The sequence below is a fragment of the Hibiscus syriacus genome, unplaced genomic scaffold (assembly GCF_006381635.1).
Source record: "Hibiscus syriacus cultivar Baekdansim isolate YM2019G1 unplaced genomic scaffold, ASM638163v2 tig00109951_pilon, whole genome shotgun sequence".
NCBI classification, from domain to species: Eukaryota; Viridiplantae; Streptophyta; class Magnoliopsida; order Malvales; family Malvaceae; genus Hibiscus; species Hibiscus syriacus.
Genome location: NW_024062538.1, coordinates 74,675 through 93,389, shown reverse-complemented (window position 1 = coordinate 93,389; position 18,715 = coordinate 74,675). Strand labels below are relative to the sequence as shown.

Genomic DNA, 18,715 nt, shown 5'->3' with positions numbered 1-18,715 from the left:
CAGAATCTGCATTGGTTTTTTTTCATAATTCAATTTTATTCGAATCTCTATTTCCGAAAGTAAGAACATGCAATGGATTTGATTGGTCGTTACTAAGAAATGACACATGAAAACATTATATGTCTTGTCCATTTCGAGAGACAAAAGCTAGCTGATAAAATTTATTAAGGTTCAATAATTCTCAAACTCAGTCCAAACCGTAATACTTCATTCCAAAGTGATACTTTCAGAAAAACTTTATCACTTTCTTGCTACTTAACTACTTTTCTCTTTAAATCAACATGAGACTTTTGTAATTAGCACAACTATAGCACCGCCCACTATACAATTAATGACATCAAATCTTTTAATATACTTGACTACGGTCGAGTCTAAATCATGCGTAGATAATTCCTATTGTGAGTCTTTAACTTTATTGAGGCATATGCCACAACCTTACCTTTGTGCATAAGCACACTTCCTAAATCGTTTATAGATGCATTAGTAAAAACTACATAATATTTACCACCCAAGTTGTATAAACACTATTATCTCTGTTATAATCCTCTTTAGTATTTCCAAGACTCTCTTGACCCTTCAAAAAGACATATCTTTCCTTAAAACTTGATTAGCAGCAAAGCTAACGCCAAAAAGTTTTTTCACTAACTTTCGATAGTAAACAACAAGCCCCAAAGAAATCCAAACTTCAGGATCATTCTTTGGGAGTTTTCAATTTACTACATCATAAGTTTTTCTTAAGATCTACTCTTATACCTTATGACGAAACAACACGATCAAAGAAAACCATCTTTGCTAACCAAAGTTTCACATTTGAATAGTTTGACAAACAAGTTCTTATCTCGAAGAGTCTTATTTAACTGTCAAAATCTATGTATAACCACATAAATTTATCTTCCTTTTCGCTAATATCACACATACTTCCCAAGATGAAATACTCGAGTTGATAAAACTTTGATCAATCAACTCTTATAATTGAGTCTCTAATTCTCTTGACTCACTTAAGTCATTTAATACTTAATCATAGAAACATGTTCAATACCTTAATAACTATTAACCTTGAATTCCACCTTTCGATATGGAGTAACTCAATAAATTTACTTGAAAAGACATCTATAAATTCCTAAATTTTTGTAAAACTATCAAATACTTCTACTTTAATTATTTGAGTATCTATCACATTAACCATAAAAGTTATATATATATAGATCTTTTTGATATCATTTTCTTTACAATCATTTTCGATATCACCTTGAGAGATTATTTTACTTTCTCACTAAAAACTATAATTTCCATATCCTTTGCATTTTTTTGAAATAATCGTCTCTAGAGACAAACAATTTATATTAAATATGATTTTAACTCATCAAATTATAATTTCATCAAGTTCACCGGGAACATAGCCCCTGGAATTTTTATCAATTGTTTACTACCTGACCAACTCATATTTGCACCATCACCCACTAGGGTTTACTACTATCATCTCACTCAAGATTAAGTTAAATAGAATACTTTTATTCTAAAATCTTTCATTTCCTTCTTGAGAAAATCTTTGTAACTTTTGAGATCTATTTAAAATATTCCCGAGCATTTGAAACATTTTATCTTTCGACTATCAAAGTCTAATTATCCACATTATTAAATAATAAGACTTGACAACTTTATAGCAATAACCCCATAACAGTTAATGCAAAAATTACACTAATAACCAAATTTACTCTTAAACAAACTCATAATCACTTGATCCACTAATAATTCATCTTTATATAGGCTTTTAGTGGTCAATGTATTTACCGCTTACTCCTTTCCTCTTACTCAAATTAACAACACTTTGAACAATTTAATGGTTCACTTGAATATTTCTCAATTAATTAAGCTTACCTGAAGAAATCTTGGAATCATCACTATATTCAGAAATATCCTCTGGATCCTCATCCGATTCAACTTCTCTTGTAAACCGTTCAAACTTTTTAATAGATTCCTCAAATACAGAATCATCGCCAAACACTGGGGCATTCCTTCTACAGAGTGAAGGAAAATCCCTAGCTACTACTACCCTTTTACGTCATTATACTAAAATCATGTTGAATTCTCTGGGGTCAATTTTAATCTCAACATTCTTTTCAATATCATCTACTTCCTTACCTTTATCCTTAGTATATAAGAATAACACTCAAGTTAATAAGGAGTAACATTAATCACCCTCTAATTGACACCATATCAGTAACTTTGACAATCTTAATGGTATGTAATCCTTTTACATTAAAATACATTCGATTTCGGTCGAGAATCGACTAAACCTTAGCTCTGATACCAATAAATATAACATCCATATCTCGTATACCTTTCCGTACATGAGATACAGAGGTCACATCACTTTATAAAACTTTTTGCATTTAAAACCCCGTAAACAATTGTTGCAATTTGATCAAATATAAAATATGATATTTATAAAAGAAACATACTAAAATTATCACTTAAATACACTTCAAAATATTCACTACAATTTAATTACAAGCCGACTATGTTCTCGAAATGAATAAGATTTTCATAATGCTACTGATGAGTCAATCTTTAATTGATGAAAGCTGCTACTACTGCTACACTCGTTACACAACTAATCTTTGATTTTACCTATACGTGAAATAAACACACATTAAGTATTTACTTAATGAGACATAATATTGTAAGGATATTACAATTATACGATAATATCTTATAAATACTGAATGGATAATTTAATTTCATCATTCATAGGGACCAGTTAATCCATTCTCAGTTAAACCATAATTCTTTCATACCATCATGGAAATTATTCTTAGTATTCCATCATACTTATCCTTCTGTATATTTTCCCCTTTATTCTTTATTTGCCCTGTGTACATTAAATGAGTAATTACTATACATGCATTGCACCAAAGTGCTAATTGATGATGTATCTTTTATAATCATCATGGGTGGCACCTTACATACTGTTAACACACCATTTTGTATTTTCATTTTGGGACATCCTTTCATGCCCATTATGTACTGTTTACGTTTTTCCTTTATGACATTCATCTTACAATTATGCATTAATGTACATTTTTTGTATACATATATATATATATATATATATATATATATATATATATATATATATATATATATCATCCTTTTATACCACTTATGCACCAATTATATAAAAAATGCATTATAATTCCTTTAGTCTTTTACTTTAAAACAAATCCTACTCTAATAATTAGACATATTATCAATTAACTATTTAATTTCATTATAGATTCTATACTTTGCACCTGTAGTGCCAAAGCAGTCATTCCCCAAACATTTCTATAATTTACATGGGTTGTACACCCACTACCAATACAAAAATTCATAAACTTATTATGAATTTCTTAGTTTTTTTTTTAAATAATTCGCATCATCTATAAGGATTAAATAAGTACCTATTATTGAAACCAAACTCTTTTTATAATTCTCATCATAAACATCCTTAGTATGTCCAACATACATTTCTTTCATATACATTTTTCTTTTAATTTTTTTGTATTAATTATTCGTTAAATTTCATTTTATTTATGGCATCATTTCATGCCTTAATGCATTATTTCATGCCAATAATGTACCCATATGCATTATTCTTTTATGTCGATAATGCACCCATATGCATTTCAGCTATGACATCTTTTCATGCCAATAATGCACCCATATGAATTATTCTTTTATGCCGATAGTGCACCCATATGCATTTCAGCTATGGCATCCTTTCATGCCAATAATGCACCCATATGCATTATTCTTTTATGCCCATACTGCACCCATATGCATTTCAGCTATGGCATCCTTTCATGCCAATAATGCACCCATATGCATTATTCTTTTATGCCAATAATACACCCTTATGCATTTCAGTTATGGCATCCTCTCATGCCAATAAATTACCCATATGCATTATTATTTTATTCATTTGTTCTAGAGTAGTTCATTCTCTAAAACTCATTCATAATACTCTTTCCATACATATAATAAATAACATAGTCAATACTATAGAACATAAATTAATTTAAACGTTTTAAGTTGAATCAGTATAAATCTTCTTCATCTCAAATAATTACAATAATGTACTCACCTTACTTTCCTCGCTATGTAAAAAAAATTGCAAAGCTGATCACTCTGGTACTTTGCCTTTGTCTTTAGTTTTGCTTGACTCGGGAGCTTGGTTCTGATCTACTCAAGTACCCATTAAAACATGTACTATACCCAATGTTAGTATATTTCCTAACCATTATAATTAAACCATACTCAAAGGGACATATCATTAACTTTATATACCAATATTAGCCTATTTTTAAAATTTATGGCTCTATAGTATCGATATTACTACCCTGGTACAAGTACTTCTATACTATGGTATCGATACCCCCTGACAGCATCGATACCAATTTTAGGTTCGATGTTACCTGGTATCGATATCCTCACCATGGTATCGATACTACCATACTATGGTACCGATACCCCCTTCCGATACCGATACCAATTTTAGCTTCGATGATGTTTGGTATCGATACCCTTACCATGGTATCAATACTACCTTGTCGGTATCAATACTGATTGAATCAGTATCGATACTACTTAGCTAATTCATCCCATTTTAGCTTATAGTATCGGTACTGATCTATCAGGTTCGATACCCTTGCCCAGATTTTCCAGTTTTTAACATGATTATTAGCCAAATGGGGCCTAATTTCTTTATATTTACACACAATAATGCTATTTAACTCTTCTCTACTTATCCATACTAACTTTCCTTCATTTAATTACTTAAAACTTCTAGTATCTCTCAAGAGCATTTGATTATAAGAATCCCACCAAAATCTCTAGCTTGTTTTTACACTAATCCGATGCTTCTAATCTTTCATTTGCCTCTATGACAAGTCAATTCTACCAATAAACCTCAATAAACACTCATATTTTAACATATCATTTCAAAACCCATTTTCTTAATTCTCTATTATTTCTTCCATCTCATAATTTTAATCATATATAACTTTTCCTTAAGCTTATATATCACTTAAGGTTACAAGAACTACCCATAATCGAAATGAAAAACTGATTAATTGAAGTTTACCTTTGGAGCTATGGAGGAGAGCAAAACCCACGGGAAAGAACAAAGAAAAAGAATAAATAACTTCTTTGACCTATTTTCCCCTTTTAATTAAATCCCTAGAATTTAAATAGGTTTTAAATTCATTTCACTTAAAAAGACCAAAATGCCCTTTCATTAATCCATCTCTTACACATTGGTCTTACTTAAGTCATTTCTTATACTTTACCTTTTATTCAATATAGTGTACCAAAATTTTAATTCCTTTCAAATTAGTTATTGACTTACTACTTGGGGTATTATAGTGATTTATCATGATCATATAGTATTCAGACATTTTTCATAGGCACTATGAAATCAGAAAGGTATTCAGAATCCTTTGCATCCGAGTTACTTGTGTTTTCAAATATAATAGGAGTGATTCCATTATTCATGAAATTATAGGCGTTTTGGGAATTAGGTGCTTGGAGAGTTCTTAGTGATTTGAGATGATAAGGGAGAAACAAAGATTCAGGGCATTTACGATTTGTGTTGATCAATCGGAACATTGAGTTAACTTGAACTGTACAAATCCCAACCATGATACCTGACAACCGATCAAATCATTGCATTTTAAGAGTATTCACTCTTTATTACATGTAACTCTTGTCAAATAATCATCTTCTGAATCATCACTGAATGGATCTTAAGGAGACGAACATATATTCCAATAGTCTTTATTTCATTTCTACATTGCAACAATATCAGGAAATGTCAACGTGCTTGATCTGGGGTTCAAAACTCTCATGGACGGTACAATATATATATAATCATCGGTGTTTCCATACTTATCCAAATTATTCACTTAATTCAAGGTCATTGAGGGTACTTAGGTCATTTAATAGCAAGTCTATCTCGATTACTTCAGAGTTTTCCAGATTAATTCGATCATTTTTGAAATTTGGATACATATAGTTTATCCATTCAGTTCAACTAGGTTATATAATTTAGTGATTCCAGAGCTTAGAGATTTTTTGGATTATTTTACTCTTCAGGGGTATTTTATTCATTTTGCGATTTAAGGGTATTTCAATTCTTTCCTTCAGTCAGGTATTTCCATTTAATAAAATTTGTCTGAACAAGGCAAACATAAATAATACTTCCGATGTTTTAGCCTTTAGGTATTTGCTGAAAAATATATAATTCTAGGTATTGTACCTTCTTAGATGTAAAATCTGATTATCAATGACTTTCCGAACAGATCAGGAATTTAACAGGTGAATCAGTAGTTTATCGGATTAAATAAGAATTCTCACAGTACTTTCACTGCGAGGGTCAATCCGGACGATTTTACCTCTTGGGTAATTTCATAATTTCTTAACCAGGTTATTTCAGTATTAAAGCTTTTAACAAGAACAAATAGAATTTAGAGAGTCTGTGGTTATTTTCTTTTCCAGATAATCACTGAGCTTGAAATCATTTCTTATCAGTCTTCTTGTGTCTATGCATGTAGTTCGAGCCTTATTCAGTTTACTTTACTTTATTTCACGCTCAGATCGAGTTTAGAAAATGATTAACTATATACATGTGACCAATTATATTCATCCATGTAGTAATCAATACCAATATGTTCCATAAAGCATGAAAAAGGCAGTAATGTATTACCTCGATTTTTGTGCCCCACCGATCGAATAATTAAATGAATTCAACATCCAATAATTCCTCAAATACATAGCAATAGAATTTACGTCAGAAACTGAACTTAATTGAGAAACCATATTGAATCTGAAGGTAAATCTCTGAAACACGGTTTATCAGGTGCGAATTTGGCAAAACAGACTTCGGATTCGGACTCATGACGTCGAAAAACATAAAATAAGACTTTTTTAAAAAATTAACTTTTTCAGTCAAAGTTAATAGTCAACGGACAGACCGGTCAAAATCAACGATCAATAGGTTGACTCGGTCAAAGTTAACGAGTTAACTCAGTGAGTTGAATCAGTGATTGGACCAGACCAGGCGGGTCGGGTTGAGTGGTTCGGTTCGGTCTAGACCAATTGGACCGGTCCAGAAGCTTCCAGGGCAGGGGAAGAAGTCCACGCGTACTACCAACGTATGGCAGCGTGTGCGGTGGTGATGGAGGTCTGGTTGGTTGGTCGAGTAGTCCACAAGCATCTATACATCATTATCAATCCAAACCAACTCAAAAATCAGCCAAAACATGACATTTTAACCGGAAAATGCTCAAACTTACCCTCCCAACGACGGATGACGACTATGACAGCTCTGGTCGGGTTCTGGTTGGAATTGTTTGGGAACACCATGCTGGAGATGGTGAGGTGGAACGATCACCGGATTGGTCGAAATCACGAAATAATCGAGACGCGTAGGGGTGGTTTCGTCGAACTCTTTGATGGCTCTTCACGTTGAACGATGGTGGTTTTCGATAGTATAGGGGTTTGGTTTTGATCATCGTTCGAAGGTTAATCTATTGGTGGTGTCAGAGCGACGAAAGGTGGTCAGACAACGACGGATTGAGACTGTAAAGATGTGCTGGCGGGAAGGAATTTTGGGGTTTAATCGATTAGGTTAAATTTATTTTTCACTGATTATAAAAATGATAAAATTTGAGTTCAAGACCCTAAAATTTCTTAAGGTTTTAAAACAGAGCTACAACTTTTAGAAATTTCCAATTTGGTCCCCAACTTTTCCCTTGTTACTACTTTAATTTGATACTTTATATTAATAAATTTTTGCCCCTGAATTGGGGTGTGACATGGACACCTCAACTTAACCATTTGTTTGAGGATACTATATTGTATCAATGCGATGTTTGACTCCATAACGTTGTAGTGCATTAACTACTTGTCTACCAAAGAATTGGGAACCTTTATCACTAATGAATACTCTTGGTGTTCCAAAGCGAGTTAAAATATTCTTGTGTATGAATTGAAGAACTACTTTAGCATTACTTGAGGGTAATGCTACAACCTTAACCCACTTAGACACATAATCAACATAAAAAAGAATGAAAGTGTTGCCATAAGAAGATGGATAAGGCCCCATGAAATCTAGTCCCCAAAGATCAAATAATTCAATTTCCAATATAGGTTACATTGACATTTCATTACGTCGAGAAATGCTTCTAGTTCTTTGGCATCAATCACACTGCTGTACGAAAGCATTAACATCCTTGAATAGTGAAGGCCAATAATAACCACATGGAGGACTTTTGCTACTGTACACATACATCAAAAATATCTTCCATAAGGTATGATGTGGTAATGCTGTAAGATGTTATGATGTTCACTTTTGAGAACACACCTCCTCAAAAGTTGGTTATTACATTGCTTAAAAAGATAATGTTCTTCCCAAAAATATCCTTTGAAATCTCTTATAAAATTTATTTAAACCTTGTGATTAAGGTCTGCTGGCAGCATACCACTAACTAAATAATTTACAAAGTCTACATACCATGGTAGAGCATTGATGGCCAACAATCATTCATTGGGAAAGGAATTCGGTATCACAAGTGCCTTGCTATCTTCACTTTCGGATTCCAAACGGGACAAATGGTTAGCCACTTGGTTCTCAGTCCTTTTCTTATCTCGGACTTTAACGTCAAATTCTTGAATTAATAGCACCCAATGAATCAATCTCGATTTGGTGTCCTTAGCAAACAAATGCTTCAACGTCGAGTGGTCGGTATAGATTATCACCTTGGTTCAAGCCAAGTATGGTCAAACTTTGTCAAAACAAAACACTACAACAAGCAATTCCTTTTTAGTTGTGGTTTAATTTACCTGAGCATCGTTTAATGTCCTGTTAGCATAATGAATATCATGAAAGACTCACTCCTTGCATTGACCTAACACTACTCCAACAACAAAGTCGCTAGCATCATACATCAATTCAAATAGTAAACCAAATTTGGTGTTACGACAATAGGGGCATTGACCATCTTAAATTTTATGGTCTCAAAAGATTTAAGAACTTCAGCATCAACTAAGAATTTCTTTTTTTTTCTCCAAGAATGAGCACAACAATTTTGAAATTTGTGAGAAATACTTAATGAATCTGCAATAAAAGCTCTCATACCCTAGAAATCTTTTTATGGTCAATGACTTCTACCTTGACCTTGTCCACTTCAATGCCATGTTGAGAAATGTGATACCCAAGCACTATGCATTCGGTTACCATGAAATGACACTTTTTCCAATTTAACACAAGGTTGGTCTCTTCACATCTCTTCAAAACAATATCCAAGTTAGTAAGGCATTATTTAAAATCTTGCCCAAAGATAGAAAAATTATCCATGAAAATCTCTAAGCAATCTTCAATCATATCGGAGAATATGGCCATCATGCAGTGTAAAAATGTTACTAGAGCATTGCACGACCTGAACATCATTCTTCTAAAATAAAAAGTTCCATTGGGACATGTGAAGGTTGTCTTACCTTGATCTTCAGGAGATATATCAATCTGGTTGTAGCTGCTATACCCATCAAGGAAGTAATAAAAAGCCTTTCTAGCAAGTCTGTCAAGCGTTTGATCAATAAATGGTAGCAGAAAGTGATACTTGTTTGTAGCTTTATTCAGCTTACGATACTCCATGCAAATTCTCCAGCACGTGGTTTTTCGTGTATGAACCAACTCATTCTTCTCGTTTGCTACCACAGTTATTCCTCCTTTCTTAGGGACACATTGCATGGGATTCACCCAATTGCCGTAAGAAATAGGGTATATAATCCCAACATCCAACCATTTGATGACTTTTTTGCGAACTAATTCCTTTATAATTGGATTCAACTCTCTTTGCTGTTGAATATAACTACTATTCGGATCCTCTAAAAAATTTATGCATACAAAATACTAGACTAATCCCCTTGATATCAGCAATGCTCCACTCAATTGCTTTCTTATGTTACTTCAGCATAGAAATCCTACTGTCAGTTTACGAAGTTGTAAGCTTCGTTGTAACAATGACTGGTAGAGTATCATTTTCTTCAAGAAAGACTTATCTTAAATGCTCAAGCAAGGGTTTGATCTCATGCTTAGGTTATTCTTCTATGGATGTCTTTGTTGCTTGAATAGGTCGATCAGGAAAGTCTAATGACTCAAAGTGTTGCATGAAATTTCCTTCCTCATTGTCCTGAATTTCTTCAACTGCTAATGCATTTGCTGTAGCAACTTCCATTCTATAGCTTTAATCTAAATGCTCCTGCACATAAACATCAAAAGCATCAATACTATTACACTCAACAGTATCATCTATATAAGAAACATTTTTAAGACATTGAAAGTAATGTATTCATCATTTAAGCGCATAATGAATTCTACCTTTACAACATCGATTAATGCTCTTCTTGTAGCAAGGAATGGTCTTCGAAGGATAATTAGAACTTGTTTGTCAGCTTCATAGTCGAGGATAATAAAACCAGTATGGAATATACACTTATCCACTCGAACCAGCATATTCTCCCCTATTCCACTTAGATGCATGATTGATTAGTCGGCAAGCTATAGCATCACAATTATCGAACCTTGCATCTCCACTTCCAAACTTCCTAAAAATAGGCAGGGCATCAAGTTAATGTTGGCACCTAAGTCGCATAATGCTTTACCAATAAACTAGTCATAAATGTTACAGGGAATAGTAAAGCTCCTTGGGTCTTTTAGCATTGGCGATAGTCTATTTGTGGCCATTGAACTGCAGCCTTCAGTCAGTTCAATAGTTTCGAACTCGCCCAACCTCCTCTTCTTGGATAATATTTCAGGAATGAATTTGATGTAGTTAGGGTTTTGATCCAAAGTATCTATTAATGGAATGTTAATGGTTAATTAGTGAATTACATCAAAGAACACTTTTAATTGTTGGTCCTCATTGGTCTTCTTGAAATGTTGAGGAAATAGAGGAGGAGGTCTTGGAGTTGATTGATTCTAGGTTTGATGTGGCATCATGGGTTTGACAGGAGGCACTGGTTGAGGTGATGCTGCATGCATTGCTCCTGAATTGCTGCTTTGTCCAGTATCCTTGGCTATACCATATGTCATAGATACGTCTTGTGCTACTTTCTTATCCTTGGTTTGATGTTCATCATCTTTCTTCTTGTTTTCAACAGAAGGTCTCCTAATATGGATTCCACTTCTAGTTGTCATCGCTTTGTAATGTTCATTACAATGATCCTTCCTATAAGCTTTAGTGACTTCGGTATCATTGGGCAGCGTCCCTAGTTGCCTATTGTTTAAAGCTTGGCTAGTTGACCAATTTGGTTCTCCAGCACTCTTAATCATGCTGATTGGCTCTCCAAGTATTCATTCATCAATACTTGAAGAGATGACATGGTAGTGGCTTGATTGGAATTCTTCCCTTAATAATTATACCTTTGCTGAGGTTGTGTTGCTTGTTGATCCTGCGGCATCATCGGTTATTGATTGTAATGTTGTTGTTGATTGGGAAATTAGATTGTACAACATTTGGATTGACAACATTTTGACTCCTCCAAGATAAATTGGGGTGGTTGCGGTAGTTGCATTGTATGTATTCCCATATGTGTTAGCATTATCTTCCCTATTGAAATTTCTCACAAAACAAATAGACTTGGGGTTTTGTGGAAATTCTTCATAAATAAGCATCTCCACAATAAACACAAGAAGGGGTAGAAACATTTTTTTACCTCATACATGCCACCCTACCTTTGCAATTTCTTTACCATATCCATTAATGTTGTAATTTGAGATGCCATTGAGTTCACCGCGTCAATGTCTAGTGCTACAGCATTGTGTCTGCCGAACATGTTCCTTATATTAGGGCATTGATAGTTGTTTTGGCCCAAGTTCATAAATTATCATCTTCAATTTTCTTTAATGAGGTAAGGCTATTCCTCAGCTTCACATTCATATTAGAAGGATTGAAATGCAACATAAATTTTTGTGCAAGTTCATTCCAGGATGCTATAGCACTAGGCGGTAGCAAATTGAGTCATGCTCTAGCTCTGTCACGCAACGAATATGGAAACAATTTCAACTTCAGTGCCTCTTTAGGGACTCCTTGCTGAACAAATGAATCACACACCTCTATGAATGCTCTAAGATATGCTCTTGGATCTTCAGTAAAGGATCCACTATACTGCTCCATAGACTGCATCATTTGGAACATCACCAGTTTTAACTCAAAATTAGCGGATTGAATGGTTGGTCGCACTATTCAGGATGTAGGTCATCTAATGTCAGAATGATATGCTCCCTAATAAGTCGATTATGATCGTCCATATTGAAATAATGTTGCTGCTCAGTTCCGATGTCGTGCGAGATTTATCCTTTATGTTGTAGGGGTAGTAGGGCCTTGTGACCTTAATGTTGGTCATCCATTTGAATTTGGTGTTGGTTAGCTTTTTGTTGATGGTGTCTAAAGGTTTTCTCGGTCTCATGATAAAAAGTACTAAGTCGTCCCTATCAAACATGAAAAAAGAAAACAGCTGCAAGAAAAAAAGAAAGAGATAGTAAACTAAAACAAAACTCAAAAGTAAACAGTTTCTCCTCGGCAACGACGCCAAGAACTTGATGCTCTTAAAAATTCTATAGCAATCATGCAAGTATACGTATAGTCATCAAGTAATAAGGTGTAAATCCTTTTGGGATTTCGAATGTTGAACACACAAAGAGCATAAAGTTTACGATTGACTTAATGAAATAAAAGTTGGATGAATTGACTTATAAATGAAACAAGTATTAAAATAGAAAAAAATAATGGAATAGAGGCAAGGTCATACTATAGCACTAGGAACAATAGTGATTCAAAAATCAAATAGAATGGGATATTAAAAGGGATTCATTGTTTAATTCATGCAATTAATTTAACTACAATGTATTAAACATTAATTACTATTAATAGATTAATATGAAATAGCTCTCACTAATGCAAAAAATCGCATAGTAATGATGTTAAACATTTGGCAACATACATCTCAGCATGCATTTGCTTCTCACAATACCAAAGCCACGAAATTAGCATACAAGTCATTCAATTTATCTATAAATAAAATAACAGTATACTTAAATAATGAAATCTCTTTCATCATTCAAAAAGCATAAGGCACAAGGTAGCAAATTAAATAGTATTCATAAAAACGAGGGTTCCTCCCAAAAGAAAAAATTTAGAACATTCAATCACAAATATATAAACTTAACTATCTATACTTCTATATCTCAGGCAAAGCCTAAGTAGCTGAAGTGATCTTGCTGACAGTCGATGCTACTCAGCGAAGATTGGTCTTCAAATGTTACAGCACTCCCCAGTTGGGCGGCTTAGGCAACCATGGAAAAGAGACGAGAGATTTTATGTAGAAGCTGATAGAATGAAGAATTGATGATTAAATGAGCTAAGGAGGGTCCTATTTATAGGTGGAGGAGGCCAAAATTATCTCTAATGAAGCTTCTCTACGTAGAAGCAACTGATTAGAGAGGATACAATTGTCCCATCCAACTGTCCCTATTCTAGAAGGTTATGCCCAACCTAGTGAGTCATCGGCTGCTGTTGCATTTTCTTCAGCGCTGTAGCATTTACACATTTTTTAGCAGAAAAATTCAGAAATTAGCCCAAGTTAAATATCACATATTTGCTAATAACTACCTTTTTAGTTTCATGACATCACAACTTATAGCCCTTTACTATTGATTTATATCTTATAAAGATACACTTTATGGATCTAGGCTCCAATTTACCATTGTCTACATGATCATACGTAGGACAACCAAATATTTTCAAATCCGAATAATCTACAGGTTTTCCAGACCATACCTCTTGTAGAGTCTTTTTGTCAATGACCATGAACAGAGACATATTAATCATAAAACACAATAGCAAAGCCGCTTCAGCCCAAAACAACTTCAATAGACCAGAATTGGAGAGCATACAACGAACACTCTCTTTTATTATTTTATTCATCCGCTCAATAATGTTATTTTGTTGTGACATATGACAAACCTTCAAGTTTCTCACTATCCCTTCTTCTTTGTACAACTCATTAAATTCATCAAAAAACTCTAAACCATTATTAGTGTGAAGGCGTTTAAATTACATTTCAGTGTGTTTCTTAATTATTATCTTACAGCTCTTGAATGTGGCCATCACGTCACTCTTTTTCTTCAAGAAGAACAACTAAAACTTTCAGAAATAGTCATCAATGATTGTTAGCATGTAGTTTGTTCATCCATAAGATGATACTCTAGAAGATCCCCATAGGTCAAAATGAATGTAGTCTAATGTACCCTTTGTGTTGTAAATTCCTTTGATAAATCAAACTCTCATTGTTTTTCGAACACATAGTGTTCGCAAAATGGTAGCTTGAAGATTCTTTCACCATTAAAGAGACCCTTTTTGCTCAACTCTATCATGTCAAGTTTACTAATATCCCCCAAGCGCATATGCCAAAGCTTGGTTACAACTTCCTCTTATATTACAGACAATGCAACAACAACATCGCCAATAACCGTATACCCCTAGAGGGCGTACAACCTTCAATTCTTTTTCTATGTCTTCATCACACAAGCGAACCCTCGCTAACCTTTAATTCTCCACCTTTAACGGAGTACTTATACCCTTTTGAGTCAAGGATACTTAGCAAGATCATATTACGCTTCAAATTAGGAACATGACAAACATCACTCATCGTTCTAACAATTCCATCATACATCTTAACTTTGACACTGTCAATTCTTACAACCTTACAAGATGTATTATTACCCATCAGTATAATATCTGCTGACACAACTTCATAAGTCTCAAACTATTCACGGTTGTGACACGTGATAGGTGCACCCGAAGTCAAGGATCCATTCTTTGGTCACCTTCACATTGTCTTCAGAAGTGAATATGAGTTCGTATTCAACATCTTTGGTAATGTCCGCAACACTATATTTCTTTACTGACTATTCACTGACCTCTCTCTTCATCTTGTTTTGTAACATGTATCACTCTGCTTTAATATTGTCTTTCTTTTTGCAAAAGTGACAAAATTTATCTTATTTGGATGACTTTGATCTGCCTCTTCCTCTATTACCATAAGAATACTAGTATTTTTGTCTTGGATTTGAGCTAGTCGATCCTTACATTATGAGACCCTCTGCATAGGGCTCAAAACTAGATGCAAGATGTTTCAGTTTGTCGAACGAGTTTAGGCCTTTGTACACTTCTTCAAGATTAAGTGTTTTGTGACTGTACATGATTATGTCTTTAAAATATGAGTAGGAAGGAGATAGTCAACATAGGAGGAAAAATCATAAGTCTTTTTTATCGTACTTCGCTTATAAAAGTCTTTAGATCATATATGGTTTACTTGAATGTGGTCAATTGCTCTTTAAGAGATGAATATTATGCCAACTTGAGAAAATAAAAATGGTGTTTTAAGTGCAAATTGTTAGTCAACATTTTATGTATGCATAGTTGCTCTAACTTCACCCACAACGAAGTAATTGTCTACCCCTTCAACACATCTTGCAAACTTTTATTTGATAATTGTAAATAAATCCAAGAAAGGTCTTTCTATTGCATCGTCTAGATCTAATTATACAAGAACATCCCAAATCTTTACCTGCCATAGCAAGAACCTAGTGTTTCGATCTAATAGAAGAATAACATACTTCATTGTTGCCATTATCTTGAACCCGAAGTTTTGATACTAGTTTGTTATAATATCAAAATAATAATCAGCAAACAAAACGATCAAACAACAAAATAAAGAACATCAAAATTTACGTGGAAACCCCAAAAGGGAAAATCACAGTCATAAGAGAATAAACTTTCACTAAGTTAAAAGAGTACAATATTTGTTACAATGTCAAGTGTCAACCACTCTAAAATATTGTAGTCTCTACTTTATACTTATAGGGATAGGAAACAAAGTAAACAATGAAACTTGCATAGGAAGAATCCTACTCTAACTGAATTTCCTTTCTTGATAAACATAAAGGTGACAAAATTAAAATTTCAAACATATTAAATTGCTTCGTACCAACAAAGAAATTTGCATAGGAAGAATCCTACTCTAACTGAATTTCCTTTCTTGATAAACATAAAGGTGACAAAATTAAAATTTCAAACATATTAAATTGCTCCGTACTGTGGGGCGTGATCTAATAAAAAAATTGGGTCACAACTCTAATATATATAAATTTAATTTAAGTTTATATTACAACAGTAAACTTATAAAATTTCTACATTCTATCCCCTATTATACGAAACCTAATGTTGAAATCATTTTTCCCAAAAATGTCAATATTTTTCAATATTTTTTCTGCTAGCAACTTATATCGAAAGGAACATGTTCTCTATTTTTCTTACCGACTGCTTTTTTTTTTTTTGCTTTTGTTGCAGTCTAAAGTTCATAATAGGTAGGGTCGGCTATTAGGGGGTGCACCCTAAGCGACTGCTTAGGGCCCCCATTTTTATAAGGCCTTTATTTTTTCTATTATATTTTTATTTTTATAATCGAGTACTTTCATTTTCTTCAATTTTTTTTATATGTATAAACGAGCCCCTAATTTTTGTAATCACACTTTTTATCTTTATAATTGGGCCCTTAATTTTTTCAATCCCACGTTTTTATATTTATAATTGATAACCCTAATTTTTCGATCTTATTGTTTACATTTATAATTGAGCTCCTAATTTTCCCTCTCACTTTTTACCTTTATAATTAAGGCCCCTAAATTTTTTGATCTCATTTTTTACCTTTAAAATTGAGGTGTAACCCCCTACACCCGGCCTATGCGTTTCGGCTAAGTCTAGCGGATTACATTAAAGATTCTGAAAGGCATTTTTCCAAAAACCTTATTCAATAATTTAAAATCATATTACAAATGACCTTTATATAAAAGTATATAATAATTAACAATAAAAACTAAATTCGTAAATATAAAACATGAAAGAAACCATATAAAAATATTATATGAAATAAATTTGGAGCATCGAAAATCAAATATCAGTGACAAAAGGAGAAATCGTCATAAAACGATAAATACTTAAAAAATGAGGTACATGTCACCATAAATAAAAACAATTCAGAAGACTGAATATTACAACAAGATACTCTGAACTAAATGTACCAATCCTCCAAGTGCCTGATACGGAGTGTCTATCCAGGAGTATCTGAAAGGGGGTAAAACAGTTTGAAAAGTGAGCTAGAGGCTCAGTGTGTCCCAACAGTGCAGAAATAAAAACATACAATTATGATTTTTAAAACCAGTACAGATCACAATCATTAAAACATATTAGGAGTTTTTAATTTAAAAACTCTACAACGTCCTCCAATCGAACGCCATGTGTAGATCCCCAGAATTGCACAACCTAAGGGAGTAACTCGGGGCCTGCGAGCCTACCTAAGACAATTCATGGGGCCACTAAGGCTTACCCAAGAAAATTCTCAGGGCCGCAGAGCCTACCCAAGGCTCGACTTAGGTCCATAAGGAATTACCAATCGGTGTTTAACCTGTCAGAGGAATTACCAACAGCGACTGAACCTACCAGAGTCTTCATACCAGAACCTAGAGTACCCCGAAGAAAACATTTTTTAGATGGTAACCAGTAGTAATAGAAATTCAGAGTTCAGACAGATCATCAGTTCAGTAAACCAGTATCCAGAAATCATAAGTCGAGCAATCACACTTTACATTTTAGTAAATCCATAATCAGATAAATCATTCAGCAGACAAATCAGATCAACCATTGTATTTCAAATCAGAGAAAACAATCATGTGAAGATGAGATTTCAAACAGATGTTTCAAACATTTATATTGTACATAAGGAACACACCTCGATAATAGGGTCAGTCCAAAAGTTCTATCGAGCACCAACTTCACTAGGCTCTTCAACTGAACGGGGAACCTAATCCATATCAGAATAGGGTTATATTCGGAACAATATTCTAAATAGAATAACTAGCCGTTTTTAGAACTATACGAGTATTCACGGCTTCTCGTGGATGAGCAGATTGGGAGGAACCGGGTCGAGCAGTGAAACAGTCAGGAGATCCCCAAGTACCTTTAACATAACTATAATTAGTCTTTGACCATTCAGTTCAATTAACTAAATTAAAACACTTAGATAAATATGAATTTTTTCAGGTTTACGGGCTAATTCAGAGGCTTTCGGTTTTGAATTTGGTAAAACGGACTTCAGATTCATACTTAGGACGTCAAAAAATGACTGAATAGGTATACCCGGAAAAAATCAACGGCCGATTAATGGTCGGTCAATGCTGGTCAACATTCAACAATCAACTTTTACAAAAATAGCACCTTACAGAAATTAATTACGTATTAGGCACCATTTTAAAAATATTTACAAAAATTGCACCAAATAGAAATTAACTACGTATTAGGCACCTTTTAAAAATATTTACAATAATAACACCATAACCAAAATTAATTACGTATTAGTCACCCTTTTAAAATTATTTACAAAAATACCACCATAACCGAAATTAATTACATATTAGTCACTTTTTTAAAACTAAAATACCAACATAACTGAAATTAATTACGTATTAGTCACTCTTTTAAAACTATATATCAACAATCTAAACCAAAACCAACTATAATATGTTTTCAATCTAAAACACTAAAATATTATCGAA

The 18,715-nt window shown here is 33.4% G+C and overlaps 1 protein-coding gene across 1 annotated transcript; it reads right to left on the bottom strand.

Moving 5' to 3' along the window:
• Positions 1–7,052: 7,052 nt before the first annotated feature.
• On the bottom strand, positions 7,053–9,790 carry LOC120211006. Its single transcript, XM_039209636.1, has 2 exons — positions 9,538–9,790; positions 7,053–7,255 (listed from the first exon to the last, which is right to left on the bottom strand). The coding sequence occupies exons 1-2, from the start codon at positions 9,788–9,790 to the stop codon at positions 7,053–7,055; spliced, it is 456 nt and encodes a 151-aa protein (XP_039065567.1).
• Between the last annotated feature and the right edge of the window lie 8,925 nt (positions 9,791–18,715).